Genomic DNA, 17,029 nt, shown 5'->3' on the forward strand with positions numbered 1-17,029 from the left:
AAATTAAGTGGTTATCGACCTGGAGATTATGACACCCCGGTTGGTGCATGGTTTAACAAAATCCAAACCGGTAGATCGGTTTAAAGTGGTGATTATAAATTTCTATATTTTCCTCTTAAACGCTAGAGTCCTCAGAACTGATTATTTCATTAAATTGCAATTGCACAATATATTGGGTCGATATTTCACTATTTTCAAAAAAAAAAAACATTTAATAAAACCATAATGGGACACAGATATAAAACGGCTCTTTTTATTAACTCTTTAAATTAGATCAGACAGAAATGTAAAAAAAAATCAGATCACAGATGTTATATTCCAGTGTATTTCGAGTGCATTTTCTTTATATATATATATATATACTATTTATTTATATATATATATATGTTATTTTCATTTTATCGTGTAGGCCTAAGCATGGTAGAAAACAATGAAAAAAAAACTAGAGTACTTTAAATAATAATTCAAGTAAATTGATGGAATGTTTTCAATTAAACAAATGCCACACGCCGACCACCAAAATGTAAACTTTCAAAAATATGACATTGTCACCGGGAACAGATGAATCAGACAACAACTGATGCATGTATAAATTAATGTCGTCTCGCCAAGAGAAAGAAAGATTTCAGAAGTATAGATTTAAACAGGTGGATCCTAGTTACGTGTCACAGAACAACATTCACAAGTTCAGACCACTTGAATCACAATCTATGAATGTATTTACAGTAGGCTATAAAATGTACAGACGGGGCTTTATTTTAAAGCCTTTTCGAATTAAATGTCGGCAATGGTGTGGCACGGAGGGGGGGGGGGCAGGGCAGGCCACTTTTGGAGTGGACTCTTATTAATTCAGTTATTTCAATGTTCTTCTAAATATTGACACCGACAATAAGTGCACGAGGACAATGGAAAATTAAACTCTGTCATAAAAAAATCATCTCGAAACAGGCTAGGCCAAAAAAAAAAAAACATTTCAATAACAGAGGGACAGTCGCATTTCACAAAACTTTGCAAGTCGATCGACAATATGTTTCTGTCCGCTTGTGAGGTTATCAGGCCTCATGACCTTATTTCGTTAGAGGACGCATTTTACCTCAGAGTTTCTCCAAGCTTTTGGGGTTGGTCAGTATCTCTCTTGCCAGTCGCCAAGTCTGTTTGGCTGCGTTCTCAAGACCAGAGTGAGGTTTTCCTTGAAAAAGGTCTAAATTGGGCAGAAAATAGTGCGGGCATCTTCTGCACTGCAAACACGAAATGAGCTGCAATAGAATCCCGTTCAGACGGTCCCCGAGGCAGTTCTCGTCCCAGTCCGACTCCCTCGGATGCTTCTCGCACTCGTAGGAAACCAAACTTTTCATGTGGTAGTTGTTCAGCGGCTGTCCGGGCAGTTCCAGGTGACGGTCGCGTAACGTTTTGAGCACGGACAGACACTTCTTCCGACAGCCGCCCAGGAGGAGCCGGTTCTCGGCCTCGGCGAACTGCAGCACCCACGCGTCGCTCTCCGCCGAGCTCTGCTTGCCGTTCAGAGAGTAACACTCTTTGGATAAGAGATTGAAACCTTCCGCTTTGACTTCTGCGACTCGGTTCGGTCCGGGCCACGGGATGTGAGGGAGAGGCCAGTGCGCAGCGCTTCGCGGCCAGATCCCAGTGCACTTGAACGCCGGTGTAATCTGCACTATGTATCTGTCTCTAATGCGCAACTTCACCTCACTCGTGTCAGCTACCATTTTGACGACATCTCTGTAGCTGCATTTATCCACTGCCTGCGCCACTAACGTCTGGAATCGCGAGCGGATCTTGCGCGCCGAGAGGTAACCGGAGGCGGTGATGAATTCGACCCAGAGGGACATGCTCCTCTTGCGGCCGTCGCTGAGCTTCAGCACGGCGCATCCCGGGAGAGACCCGTCATCCACGAAGTTGAATACCCCCATCTGATTGAGGTAGAGCACGACCTCGAACTCGGTGGGTGAGATGACCTCCAGCCCCTCGAAACGATTATCCATCTCGGTGAGAGAGCTGATGAAGCGCGGCTCCTGCACCTCGACCTCCTTCAGGACATCCGTCACCACCTTGCACACCTCCCGGATGGTCTTGGAGATGGCGGCTTTTCGAGACTGACACTTCTCGTTGTAGTATTTGTTGAGGTGGTACACCAGTTTTGCCTGGGCGGCTATCATATTTGGGCAGAGATCCGGGTTGTACACCGGAGTCTCGCAATAAGCCGAGGGATCCAACGCGGCTGTTTGTACGGGAGCCAATTTTAGAGAAGAAAGAACGCTATTTAAAAAGAAAAATGTCTATTTATAAGACGACCAACTCAAAGCTGTAGACTGTGCTCAGGGCACATGCGTAAAATCATATCATAACATTCACAGATGATGTGTCATAAGCTGCATTGAGGTGCTCAAAGCAAGTCCTTGAACGCACCAGGACGGTCTGATTAAAAGTCCATTTCCACCTCGTAGAAAGAAGAAAAAAAAAAGAAGCCTTTTTGGTTTTTCTCTGGTTACTGTGCCAGTTCGCAGTCCGCGTAATTGCGCAGAGTGGAGTGTGCCCTCTTGGTGCCGACGCCCGATGTTGCTGTGTTTTACAGCGCGGACACACACACATTATTATAAGGGAGGAGTTGAAAGCAAGGTGTCCAATCGCTTTCTGATGCGTCACCGCTTCCCAGTTTATCGAAAACAAATTTATCTCCGGGTGTTGTGTACCAGTAAAAAGTGCAGGAATGGTGCATCGAGGAGCGGAAGAACACCTCCGCATGTGGAGAGAAGAAAAATGACAATTTCTTTAGTTGTTTTCTCCTGGATCGCGCGTCTGCTGCTTTTTTTAAAGTCGTCTGTAATAAATATAAAACAGTAGGTGGATTTGGAGTTGTTAGCGTCTTAAAATATATGCATTCGGTTTCGATTTTTTTATTTATTTTTGTCATTTGCCACATTTTTAAAATAAACGCCCTTTTCTTCAGCGGGCTATTTTTTATTTATTCTACATGACATAACATCGGATAAATTAAGAACAAAATAGTTGTCTAATTTATCTAGGTTTTCTTACATTTTTGCAAATAAGGCATTGCTTATACGTTTGAAGCTACAATTAAGTAAAACGTTTATTGAAATTAAGGGAACAGCCAGGCACCAAGTCAGAAAGCCAATGTGAAAACGTTGTTACGGTGTTTGACACGTTATTAATAATCATGGCTGCAGTCGAGCAGAATTAAACTTTCTCCCTTGAATGTTATCCTGCGGATTGGAAAGGTGTCATAAGCCAGCCAGTGTGTTGAGCTGCTGTTTTTCTACTACAGCCATTGTGATGTTAACATTTATTTGCCTGTCTATTTTCTCTTAAATTTCTAAAATTAAACCTATAACTCACTGAACTGCTTGATATAATGTTTTTTTTAAAGAAAGCCAAAGATGCAAACGTTTCTGATATATTAATTGTTTTTTATATAAACTGTAATATTGAAACAATTATTGTTTTCTTTTTAATTTGTGTTTTTTTTTTGTCTGACATTTAAATGTACATAATATATGTTGGCATTAAGTATTAAATAATATCCACTGATATTCTACAAACAATGTGTAAATACATGTTTTCTTCATCAATGTAATAATTATAAAAAATATATCAAATGCACTGCGTGATTGTTTTTAATAAAAAATAACGGCTAATAATTCTATCAGCTATGGGAGAGCATTTTGTGTGAAGTTCCATCCTGTATCGATGTGCTGTTCTTAGTTACAGTCATGTTAGTCTGCTTCAGACAGTGATCCACAATAAAGAGATCCTCTCGAAACCCTCTCTGACTCTCACAATGCGCTGGCACTCCATCTCACAAGGTACAGTGCATCCTCTGAAGAGGACTTCAAAAAGATCATGCTGCATGGATCAGATAAGGAAGACAAAGACATTTGCACTCATCTCTGCTCCAGTCAGAGCTGCATAAGACCAGACATTGTGAGGGCAAACCGCTGCACGTTACGCTGATGCTCACTGCTTGGATGCGGCTGAGCGAGGAGGTGAAAACGGGAAGGACCCTGATAGATAGGTGACTCTCATTATCATCACATCATGGACATGCGGCCAGTCGCTTCCAGGCAAGCCTTCCTTAGAATTTCACATTGTTACTATTCAGGAATGACATATTTTAAGGGGTAATTTTCTGCTTTATATGGCAGAAGTATATCATTAAGTAGTACAATAAGGCATATATTGCACATCTCATCACATCCGGGTCAAATCAAATTTCTAAATACAAAACATTCTCACAGAAATGGAGGCCATTTTCGTACGGTCAGAAGAAGCTAAAATACTTTTCCCCTCCTAAGCTTTCATAGACTTTTATTTCACTCTCTCCTGTTGCCCAGCAGGTACTTTATTTTTATTGAAATCAGACAGGCTTGAATTTTCGGACTATCTTGATTCAAGTCAGATACCTCAGAATCTATTCCACCACTTGAGTCCGCATTTGGTCGACTGTATGTGAGATAGAAGGGGGGGGGGGGGGGGGGGTCGCTGAGATTATCACTTCTTAATCTAAAGCATGTGACTACTCTGCAGTCCCAAGACTCCAGAAGATTTGATTGTCTCGGTTTATCCCAAGACAATCAAATCTTCTTAGCAATATCTTCACCATTACAACATTGCAAGCTTTGTTGCTTCATTCACCATCCCGCTAGGCTAATGGCGGCCCTCTTGTGAGATATATGGGTCTGTGATTCCAGTTCAGACTTGTTTCTGACCCAGCAAAATGCACACACGATTGTGTAAATCAATACAATGACTTCTACTTCCCCTAATATGCATGAGCATATGACCCCGTTTTGAGGGCCTCTTTGTTTCCAGAGCATGCCTCCACACTTTTTCCTTTTTTCTCCTCCATTTTCCTTTTTCCTCTCTTTTAGTAAGACTGATCTTCCTGTTAACATGGCAAGGCATGAGGTCAATGGTGCTTCTCTGATCATTGAAATTGTCCTTTGATGACACTCATGTCATCCAAGATATGTGTGAGATATCTTATCTTGTATTTATGTGAGGATTTATGCAGCGGGTAACCTAAAACTTTTATATTTTATGTAATAAACCTATTTAGTTTTAATAACATAAGTATTTAGCTTAAATTACTTTTTTTTAAAGGTTTATTGGCTAATGTGATCAACACACTTTACTTTTTTTAGTTTCAATTATTTGTGTTACATGATAATTATCAACAAAATGGTAAATTACTTTACAAGTATGCATTGAAATGATTTTAAGCTCTGTCATGTCCTCCATGACTAGCAACCTTCTGATTGGCATTATAATTATGGATCTTAATTCATTACTTGAATAATCCTCTTACACAAGAACAAAAAATGTCAGCCATATTCCATTACTTTTCCACAGTCTTTTACTTTATATAATAAAGCATATTCACAAGCTATATTCCACATAGATGGAGTTTACCAGTTTGGATCAGATGGTAATATGCAGATTAGTGAAAATGGGCTTACTGCGATGACATACTTCTGTAAAAAGATTAAAAGAAGTGACACTTCAGATAAGTGACATCAACACCAGCTCTCAAACTGTTAATAAATAATATTCTTTAATCTCATGGGATGGTGAGACATGTCGACACATTTTCTATAATTTTATTTGTCATGAAATTAAATTGTCATTAGGGTTTTTAATAACAGAACATCATTACTCCAAGCAATATGGTCTCCCTGTAGGAGGCCAGTTGTACTGGGGCTCCAGTGAAGACCCCCTTTGGATTGTGTCCATTCATTTGTTTTATTCTCTGCTGTTCCATCTTTGTTGGAGATGTCAGGAAGCTGCACCACATAACCAGATGGTTACAGAGACTCAACAGGAGGTACTGAAATAAATTGTATTTATAATATTTATGCTCTCAGAGAAAACCCAAAACAATTTCAGCATGATGATCAAACAGAATGACAGAAAAGTGAAAATTTTTGGAACTTGATTGGTTATTTTAGCTTTATTTGGCCCTTGGGCCCTCCCTCTGCAATATGGTACACTTATCAACATATATGATACATTGCATGCATGTATTTACGTGAATACATTTTACTTTGTTTGCCAAAATACAAGTTCAGAAATGTCCTGGTCTGTTTTATAGCATACCTCCTTGCATTGTGTTTAGTGCATTTTAATCTTGCACATGTTATGCATCTTGCTGTTGGGTGCAGTGAAAGTGCTGGTGCAGTGTTTTCCAGTCATTTTATTAGCACAGTTTAACATTTGATTATGTCGTTTATGACATTGTTAAACATTGGTTGCTTCTGAGATGGGAGCAGAAGCTGCTGTTTTTTTGTGTTTTTTTTTACTTCAGTCAGCTTGTTTTATTTCTTGGTATTTTCTATACAAGATTCAGGGGTGTAAATTGGTCTGATTGTTTTAGTTTAGTTTAGTTTTATATATAAAACATTATGTATTCCCAATTTGTCATATGTGTCCAAAAGGCAACCATTTGGAAGCATAAGCACGGAGATTAAGCTCAATGTCTGCATGATGGCCACCATCTAAAGGTGGGCGCGGCAATCATGTGCCCACTGACCCCATTGTGCTCATCTACAGCCCTCTCTGCAGCCCTTGTGAATCATATTCATTTTGAAATTCAGATTAATTGAATGCTGCTCTCCCTCTTTTGCCATGATCTAAGAGTAGAAGTACATCACACAAAACAAAGGGAATTGAAGACTTCATGGGATATTGCGCGTTTGGGGCTGTTGGTAATCAAATGCTGCTGGTGAGGCCTGTGATGAAATTAGGCAATGTTACCTAAATAAGGGATGAAGGGTTCATAATTGCCAGTCCTAGAGATCTGAGGTGATGGGTGCCAACTGTCAGAGTGGGGCTAATGATGACAAATGTCTCTCTATGCAGATTACTGCAGCGGCGCGGGTGTGCAGCTGAAAAAGAACACACACAAAAAGAAAATGCAGAAGGACTAATAAGAGAACGCTGCTGTGCACATTCTTAATGACCTACATGGAAACAAACCTCCCTATAACTAATGAGCTGCCTTTGAAAGTAGTCAAGCTTGATGTTGTTTAAGGCTACCATAAAATGGAGGAGTCCCCTATAATACATGTGACAGATATTTATAGTATACTGTGTCAATTATAATCTCTGTCACTATGGAGATTCATGTGAATCTTCTGATTTATCCTATACAATAAAGAAAAAAATATGACCTACCCTTAACTTACATTTCCTTCCAAGCTTGTTAAGATGATTTAACAATAATCAGTTGCAAAGGAGAGAATATTTATGCGTTCATTTGCATTATCCTTTTGTGTATTATTCCTCATTAGATTAAATCTAAAGTTGATGTCCTCAATTATTATTGTGCAAAATATAAAAAGAGATATGGCCTGTTACGCTGTGGCCTTTCCTGCTAAGCATATAGTTTAAATGTTGGTGACAAAGTTTTGAGTGTTTTTTATTTTATCAACCTTTTTGCAAGGGACAGCCATAAATTAGATTTCACTTACTGGGGTATAAGGATCATGCTAATAAAAGGGCAAACCTAGAGTGTTGCATGGCCAGATTTCCCCAATTTGTTGCATGAATGGCTTTTGAAAGGGGTCCCTCTTTGTACAAAAGGAGTCTCGTCTTTGTTTGGTTTTGCCCCATCTGTGTCATCTGGTGGTCTGTGCAAGAGGGTTGTGTCTCAGGGTGCTCCCCAGTGGCGATGCCAGTTGTTTTATGGACTCGGCGGAGTGGTCCTGGGAGTTCATAAGTTAGCTTGCCCATTGTGTGCTGAGTCCAGCTGACACGTGTGAATTGACTCCAGCATATTGACAGATCATTTCCATTAATGAATCGTAGGAGTCTGCCTTGTTTCACTCTGTGATTTATGCCCCTGCTTCATCGAGCTCAGGGTTAACTAACAGCCTGCTGAATGACCACCACAATGTGCTGGATGGAAATGGCTTTGTTCAGTAGTTTTATCCAGAGATGGATTTTCGTGAGGTGATATTTAAACATTTCAGAACAAATTTCTGGACAAACTTTAAGTAAAGTAATTCATGCAAAATAGTAAATACATCTAACACTTTTTCAAATTTTTACAATGTATGTGATCATATTAGAGTTTATTTTATCTGATATTCACATCGTACATAATAGCATCTTGGGTTAAGTACAAATCATTATCAGCTAGGGCAATTTTACGCAGACAAATATTGAACCTATACAATGTGCATTTATTAACAAATCAGGCAGCAGAGTTTGTCTATTTAAGCTATTGAACTGCTTTGCGTCTGCTTTTGTTTTTAACCGCTGGTGACTCCTCGTCTTGGCCCCGATCCTCCGTGGCAATCATCCAGGCCGTTCAAAGCAGCAGCCGCACACTTGAACTGATAATGCTGGCCTCAGCCTGGCCTGTCAACCCCACTGCTGCCACATGGAAGGCACATTTGCTCGCCACCATTTTATGCCGCTGTCACACTCCCTTCAAGAGCGAGAGGAAAAAGGGGGAGGTGAAAAGGAAAGAGGGAGGCTCACCCTGAGCGGATGCTAGACAAAGATGGCAGCAGAGACATTTTGTCTACTTTCATTAGTTCTGGTGGCGGTGAGCTGTACGGAATATTAGCCTGTTACTAGCGAAGCCACACATTGTGGAGTGCAGACGGAGTGCATGTCACAATCAAATCTACCGTACCTCATTTCCATCTTCCTCACTGAGAAAGTAGGACATATGGGGCAGAATGCCAAATGCTTATTTTATATGGTAATTAACACCCCCCCACCCCCAACCTGTTTTATGTAGAAGGTGTGTCTCAACCGTGTCAAAATCTATCTCACAGATTTACATATATTATCAGCGAAGAGAGATATTTTAAGATCCTAACAGACGACAAAGACTCATGTGCCATGTTTTATAAAGAAGTTAAAGAACTTTGCTGGCTTACACTCATAGTTTTGCAGTTGTTTTGTTGTGATGGTGTCACATCGAGCTAAATTCAGATCCATCCTGAATCAGAACTGTCATTTCCTTGAGTATCTGCTATCTGGTGTCTGTCAGTGTAATCTGGACTACCCATACCCCTCCACACACTGGAGGCATCTGTATATTTGTGAATCACATTCCATGTTCATGCAGGACAGTTATAAATATGGTATCCTTTTCATTAATGTCATTGTTTGATTGCTGATGCTATTGATCAGCCTGACTTAATCACCCCACTCTGTGTTGGAGTCCTGCCAAAGCACAGATGCTTCCGATTCTTTTGTTTACCTAAATAACACCATTGATTCAGTGAGTTCCCCTTTGTGTGTGTGTGTGTGGGGGGGGGGGGGGGAATCTGAATTTTGTTTTGTCCTGCTGGGCTTTCATCTGTTGGACTCATTATCGTAGTCATCTCACTGGGCACCGGTAGAGTACCGGTAGCTTAGGAAGCAGGCTCCCCATGAAAGAGCCATGATGGATGAAGAAGTGCTGATGTGCCGGTTCCTGTTTCCAGTCTCCATGATGCTCCTACCAGCCAATGGAAGATGGTGGAGTTTAAATCAGATTTTTTCTTTTAGTGTTGCTTATTTGAAGTGAGAACATGGAATTAATGATACAACAAAAAGAAAAACTTCTCTAATTACCAAGTCAAATTTCTGAATCACTTTCTAATGACTAAAAAAAACTAACATGTCAGAATGATGGATGAAAGCCCCCCACAAAGACGGATGAAGTTGTGCCATTCCACTTTGTAAAATTTCAAACAATTTTATTACATTCGATTTTGTGGTCTTGGCAGGGCTTGCAGGTTTCTGAGCAGGGAGTGTGGCGGCAGGGTGAGAGCATGTCGACTGCTGACACCATCTAACGAAGGGAGGATTAGGAGTTTACAGAGGCAGTAATATGATAGGTCAAAAAGAGGAGGCACTCCTCTGCAGCACTTGGTTTTGTAATGAATGATTGACTGGAATAGGAGAAGCTGCCACTCGCTGGCTGAGTGCTCATCTTGACGCCTGCCGCACCACTCCGCAGCTCCCCTTGATCACGTTCCGCTGCTCCCTTCTCATCTATGGCACCAGTCTGCTGGGAAAAGCTGCTTTTCCCTCATATTTTTCCTCCTAATTTACACATTTAAGACATTTTTGTTTGCTTATTTGCAATTCCTTTTTTGTCAGTGAGCTTCTCTCTATCAGTCCGACTCCTATCCCTATAACCAGCCACAACACACACACACACACACACACATACAACCTTCCCTTTCTTTTCTGTGTACCCTGAGGCAATGAACTAATTTCAGGTTCCATAATTGTGGTGTGTTGTACACCTGTCTGCAATTAATTCTCCCCTGTCTCTCATTCTCCTTCCTAATGAGATATTATTGTAATTATTGTCATTATGCTATTTTCTGTAATGAACTTGATTGATGTTGTTGTTATGGCATTATTTATCCTCTGCAATTAGTGTTAATGTGTTGAGAACTTCTGCAAACATTGATAGTATTAAAGTATGGCTATGAGTGAACTCTGTCCCTCGTTCACCCGTCAGCTGACTTCAGAGTTCACAATTGGTGCAGAGTGTGTTTTGGATGTGGAGAAGAAAGCTGAGCAGCCTGATCATTGCTGAATAGAGCCCTGCTTGTAGCCATTTTAAGACCATTATAACAGTGAAAGACTTTACAATGGCCAGAGCTGGGCTTTGTTTCGGTCTGTCACTTGTACCCGCTGAAAATCAAATAGTGCTTTGCCTGAAAGGTGAAAAAGGTTTTGCCTATACTCTCTTTTTTTTTTTTTTTAAACTTGGGTGAGTTTTGAAAAAGAAGAAAGTTCTCAGTGACTTGATTTTGAGTGTTATTGTTGACGGGGCAAACTGCTGGAAGGAATTCTGAAGATAATCTCAACTGAATGAGCTATGTTGAGGGTTTTTTTTCCTTAGAACCTCTCAATCCAATTAGGAGTTTAATAAGGGTCATGCATTGGGACTTCACGCTGCAGGTTCATTTCTTTTGAGTGCTTTTGGGGAGTAATATGGGGCTGAAGTGGGATGGAGCCTGATTGAAGGCTGCTCTCTTTAATGTGTAAAGTGTATTGGGCACATTCAAACTGTCTGGGGAACACCGATGATCTTTTTGTTGTTATTTTTGGGAGCGAGTCTGACTCTGTGGTTGGATTGGTTTCTTAGGTGGTTACCTAAATTACCGGATTTCTCACAAACATCCCTTACTTGTCGTTGGCATCGCTTCACCTTGGATTTTGACAAGGATTTATTCTTTCTAGTCCACAACTTTCTTTACTTACTGTCATGCAGAGCTATAATCCTTTAAAATTAGAATGTGCGCTAAAGTGCAGAATAGCTATATGGAACTTTAACTGGACCTTAGCTGATCTTTAATCTCTCCATATGAGAGCAAAAGTGGACAGGAGGCTCCTGGAAGTGAACATGTCCAGGCTTTGAGGGTTTGTTCACGTGGTGGGGAGCTTTGAGTGTTTGACAGCCGTTTAACTCCACACGACCTGGTTCTCAAGTACCATCGTTTGGGTTCTCTTGAATCCTGTTAGGAGCCATAATTACAATTCATGCACTCCCAGCGTTTCTTTGAAGAGGCATTGAGAGAGCAAAGAGGGGTGCAGAGAGCCTGAAAGAGCCCCAGCAATACCCTTCATCAGTGTGGAAACTGTCAGTTAATGGTAGAGAATAGTGGCCTGCTTGTAAGGAACTCGATGTGTGTGGATCCAGAAATGAAAAAAAAAATACAAGTTATTTACTTTTTCTATATACAAGTGGAAATATACATTTTATTTTATGACACAGTTCTATAAAATGGACTTTCTTCCGAGTATGCGAGCAACTTGTGAATTGCGACTTTCAAAGGGAAGGAGGAGAAAGGCTGAGCATAATGCTTAATAGGTGTTTTAGTCATTTCTGAGTTTTCATAGCCTAATCCGTTCTGAAAAGCTCAGGAGAAGAAAGGCTGCAAATGGCTCTCAGTATTAATTTGATGTGGCTTCTGTACAATAAGGGCTGTAGATCCCAGAAGCCCATTTTCAAAGCTTACCTTCTTTCATCATCCTCAGCCCTTGGAACTTTTGCCTAAATGTTTCATGAAACCAAGGCTGTAAGCCTCTTTGGTATTCTGTCTTTGTGACGCCTGGTTTAAGACTATTATTATACCATGTTTAAGGCAGAGGAGCACATACAAACAGTGAAGCTGCCGCTCCATTGTGTGAATCTCAAATTGATTTGGTACAATTGAGGGGGCAGTTGTATTAAAACACACAGATTCCGTGGCTCATTTCCCTCCTTTCATTGTGAAGCTTTGCAGATGCAAATGAGGGTTGGTTCCCCTCCTTCTGACAAATAACTATTCTATCTTTTTTGAGTGAATTTACCGACTTTAAAGCAGATCAGATGATATGTTCTTTATTATCTCTATTAATTATGGATTTTAGAACACCTGCCTTTAACACTTGTGTGGCCAAGCCACAACTGCTCCTCACTCGTCAAATCTCTTACTGATATTTTGCTTAGACAAAAGTAAAATTAAATTTTTCATTTGTGTTGTCAGCATGTGGAGAGACCTGAGTCTCCCTGTCTCTCATCTCCATGTATAAAAACAATTTTGTGAACTCTGGGACTTCAGTGAGATTCAAAAAAATTTTATTTATTTATTTTTTCTTCTTTTTCTGCACAGAGCAGAGATAAGGCAGGCAAAGGATTTGGTTTTCTATCAAAGAATTCTGTGATTGTGTGCCTCAGGAACGTGTTGGCTATATCTCACAGCTTTCTTTGTAGGGGATGATTTGTAATTCATTGTCCCCATTACAAAAAAAGAACATCAAGGATATAGATACCTGCTTAATATCTTTATTATAATGTGTAAATAAACAAAGACTCTACTTTCTGTCATGTGTATGTTTTCTTCAGACGAAATTCGAGATGAATAGGAAGGGACACACTGGGGGGTCATTGACCCTGGAGAAAACAGCTTGCATTAATATGGTCTAATCCAATGTAATTAGTCAAATTGCAGCCTGCCAAGCAGCTTGTCAAAGGCTGGCGGCTTTGTAAGGCACACAAGATGGGCTGGAGTCCCACTGGACGGCAGAGACCTCAAAGGCCTGCCCCACTGCACTTCATTTTGCTCTTTTCAGTTAATTTTCCTGTTCTCCTCCATCTTTCTTTCTTCATAAAAATGTAGGGCCTTTTTTTGGACAGTGGCGCAATGTTTCCCCTTCTTCTTAGTTGTCTTCCATATCCCCAGGCTCCTCTTTGTTACCCGCCTGCCTGCTAATGTGGATCAAAATGATGTGAGGATTCACAGCACAGGCTACAGAAAGTCAGAATAATTACATCAGTGCTGCACTCCTCCTCCGTGATTTTATGAGTGAGAACGAGTGCAGCTAAGAACCGCAGACATGGTTTAGACACTTCCTCGTGTCCTGGGATTAGCATTGGTGAAAAGATTTAAACTATATAATTACATGAGGATAAAGTACAAATGATCTAGTGCACTCAACGACCAGATTATCATACCCTGCAAACCCCTTTCAGCTCCAAGGAGTGAGCCTAGATGACAAAGGGCCCTCATTAGCATAAATGTACAAGTGCTCTCATTTATAGAAGCCGATAAGAACCTGTTCCACCTTTGCTATGGCCCAGAGTGGCTTGTTGTGCTTTTGGCAATGACAGATAAATCAGGGTAATTCCACTTTATGAATAAAAAAAATTATGCTCCAAATTCTGCCTGCATCCTGAAGGTGTCAACCGTGATAATCCTCAAAGAGCGTCCACCAAAAGAAGGGACTGTGTGTTTTTCAGATGATATACTACAAATGACAGAGAGATTTATACGAAGGAGGACAAATCTGTAACATGTTATTAAGCAATTCCCAGTAAATAACAGGGATAAAAGGATAATGGATGAGGGTGTCGTTATTACCTTGGTGCTGAGGGATGCAAAGGTAGCGAGACAAGATTAATTGAGAAGGAGCGAGACACTCATTGCTCATCAGGCTCTATTGTCTAAACACTTGCTCTTTCTGTCCTTCTCCTCCTCTGTCTTTCCACCTCTACATCATTGTCTTGTTCTGTCTCTTTTTCCGTCTTGCTCTGAGCCCCTATTTCTCCCACATACGACCACCACAAAACAAAAAAACAAAAAACTTGGATTTAAAGTGATCAGCTTTGCACTCTATGGCAGCAAGAGGAAAGCTGGAACCCAGGCCAGGAAGATTTCCATCATCTTAAGGCTGACATGTCCTTGAAAGAGACCCAGAGGCTGAAAACACACCATGCCAAATGACTGCATCCCCTCTTTCAAGCTCCTCGGTGAAGGCATCCTAAAGCTGTTTATCTGGATGATGTATTCACTATGTGTGTGTTTATGTATGTGCACAGATGTAACTATGGGCAGGTCAGTACTTGTAGCCTACTGTACAAATATGTGTTGTTTACATAATTACTTCTTACCGTGGAGGCAAAAATAATTAGAATTCTGCAAGATCTGAATTCTGACTTAATCACAATTTGTTGCTCCAAAGGTTAAGCTACAGTGGCATTTTGGCACATTTCTACCACAAACATAAATATATTGTATTTGAATTTTTTTTGTGAAAGACCAACACAAAGTGGCACAAAGAGAATAATAGATTCATATTTATTTATTTTTCTTCTTATTGGGTTTTTGGTATAAAGCCCCCATTTCGCTGCAATTACATCTTGGGGAATGTCGCTACCCTTTTAGAGACTGAAATTGTTGCCCATTCTTCCTTGCAAAACAGCTCAAACTCACTCAGATTAGATGGAGAGTGTTTGGAAGGTGAACCTCCACCCCAGTCTCAAGTCTTTTACAGACTTTTACAGATTCTCTTCTAAGCTTGTCCTGTATTTGTCACCATCCATCGTCCCACTAACTGTGACCGTCTTCCCTGTCCTTGTTGAAGAGAAGCACCCCCAGAGCATGATGCTGCCACCACCATGTTTGACCGTGGGGATGGTAAGCTCAGAGTAATGTGCACTGTGTTTTCCGCCACAAATTGTGTTTTGTATTCATGCAAAAAAAATTGTATTTTGGTCTCATTTGACCATCGCACCTTCTTCAACATTTGTGGTGTCCCACACATTGCTTCTGGCAAACTGTAAGGGGGACTTTCTTCTTGCCACTCTTCCATGAAGGCCATATTTGTGCAGTGCACGACCAATAGTTGTCCTGTGGACAGATTCCCTCACCTGAGCCGAGCTCTGCAGTTCATCCAGAGTCATCATGCCTCTTGGCTGCATCTCTGATCAGCACTGTCCTTGTTCGGGCTGTAAGTTTAGGTGGATGGTAAGTTGAGGTCTTGGTAGGTTTGCAGTTGTGCAACACTCTTTCCATTTCCGGAGAATGGGTTGAACAGATGTTCAATGCTTTGGAAATATTTTTATTGTCTAACTCTGTTTTAAACTTCTCCACAACTTTATCCCTGACCTGTCTGATGTGTTTCATGGACTTCATGACGCTGTTTGCTCTTCAAAATCATGTTAACAATCTCTGAGACCGTAACAGAACAGCTATATTTGTACAGAGATCAGATTGCATACCGGTGGACTCTCTCCATCAGAGAGTCATTAGGTCAACATTTGATCATTCAGCAAGCATCAGGCAACTTCTAAAGGGGGGCTGAATTTAAAAGCTGTGTTCAGAGGTGGTGACTCCAGATATTTAAGCGTTTCTCCACTCAAACTTATTTTTATTTTTTTCACCCGGTTGGATGTTTGGACATTACATTTCGACATTACAACTAGTTTGTAAGTCAGTCCTGGTCCAAAAACCTACAAATGCAATCTAACAACATGATGGACACACACACACACACACACATTCTGGACACCTTCTCATTTACTTGAATGCAGAACCTTTGGAAGGTGCCATAGCACACTCAGCACCAGCATTTCAACATTGATGACCGGTAACATGGTAAATCTAACAGAGGTGACGTGTGAATGTAGGAGTAAAGATTTCCTTGTGATGCATGTAACAAATAATTTTCTGCATGTTATTCATAAGCTAATATCAACAATTAATATATACAGTATATATTTTCCTTCTTCACTCGTATATACACTGTTGATCTCTGTGGAGTCGTTATGTTTATTCTAACCTGCTAGAAACCTTCTGCACACATCATGTGGCTTCATGCTAAGCATTGCATGTCATGGCTGTCAGGAACTCTTTTGATTTTGTTATTCCTTTCTATTTCTTGATGCTTTAAAGGCAGATAAAGGATATTTAAAGAGCCCTGACTTGATAAGAAATTACATACTTGGAAGACAGCTCCTCCCACCTGTCCTAACATGGTAGTGCTGAAGACAGCGCTGCTGGGCCTGATAATGTGCGTGAAATACCATGCCTGACGTGAATGTTATTGACAAACTTGGCTGGACATTTGGGGCAGTGAACTGCCAGCATATTTAATGCATATTCATCTCCTTTATCCCACTGGTCTTGCCAGAGCACCCAAGCTGTGTGATCTTACCACACTCCAGCTACCACCCAAATGTATAGTGACACTGATTATGCAAATCTGTATCTTGTTTCACCCCCAATACCTGCACTAAGAGCCTGCTCCTTTATTGAAGTTGAGATATGGGTCTCACAGAGCAGAACCAAGAAGAGAGCTGGGTTTTATTTTTTATATATATAGTCTGTGGGAATCTTGTAATTTAGTAGTTCTACAGTTGTCACATTAAGGAGACTCATATGAGTAAAATAGTTTTATGATCAGCCATATATTATAAACCTTGTAAGAGGAGTAAAAGCCACTTGTTTGCACAACTTAGATGTCTTTTCCAGGCTTTACGCTTTCCTCTTCTCCTTTCCAACTGCTATGCCTCCTCACTGATTCGGCCCATATTGCCTGGGGTCAGCCATTGAATATAGTATATGCAGTGTGTGCTGATCCTCCAAATTGCCATGTGTGAAATCCATCCCACTCGCTCCTAGGGGAGTAGTCATATCACTCAAAATGAACCTGCCCCTCGTATCCTCCCCTTATTCTTCCACTTTGCTGTTCTCTCTGGTCGCCTGGGACC

At 40.7% G+C, this 17,029-nt stretch overlaps 2 protein-coding genes across 2 annotated transcripts in view; one reads left to right on the plus strand and one right to left on the minus strand.

Moving 5' to 3' along the window:
- nbeab (neurobeachin b) overlaps positions 1 to 17,029 on the plus strand; it is a 143,968-nt gene that overhangs the window by 92,167 nt on the left and 34,772 nt on the right. The gene's annotated exons all lie outside the window — the stretch shown is intronic.
- Positions 1,095 to 2,174, minus strand: mab21l1 (mab-21-like 1). Its single transcript, XM_068745590.1, has one exon. It carries the CDS (start codon positions 2,172 to 2,174, stop codon positions 1,095 to 1,097), a length of 1,080 nt encoding a protein of 359 aa, XP_068601691.1.

Source organism: Brachionichthys hirsutus, chromosome 11 (assembly GCF_040956055.1).
Source record: "Brachionichthys hirsutus isolate HB-005 chromosome 11, CSIRO-AGI_Bhir_v1, whole genome shotgun sequence".
Lineage (NCBI taxonomy): Eukaryota > Metazoa > Chordata > Actinopteri > Lophiiformes > Brachionichthyidae > Brachionichthys > Brachionichthys hirsutus.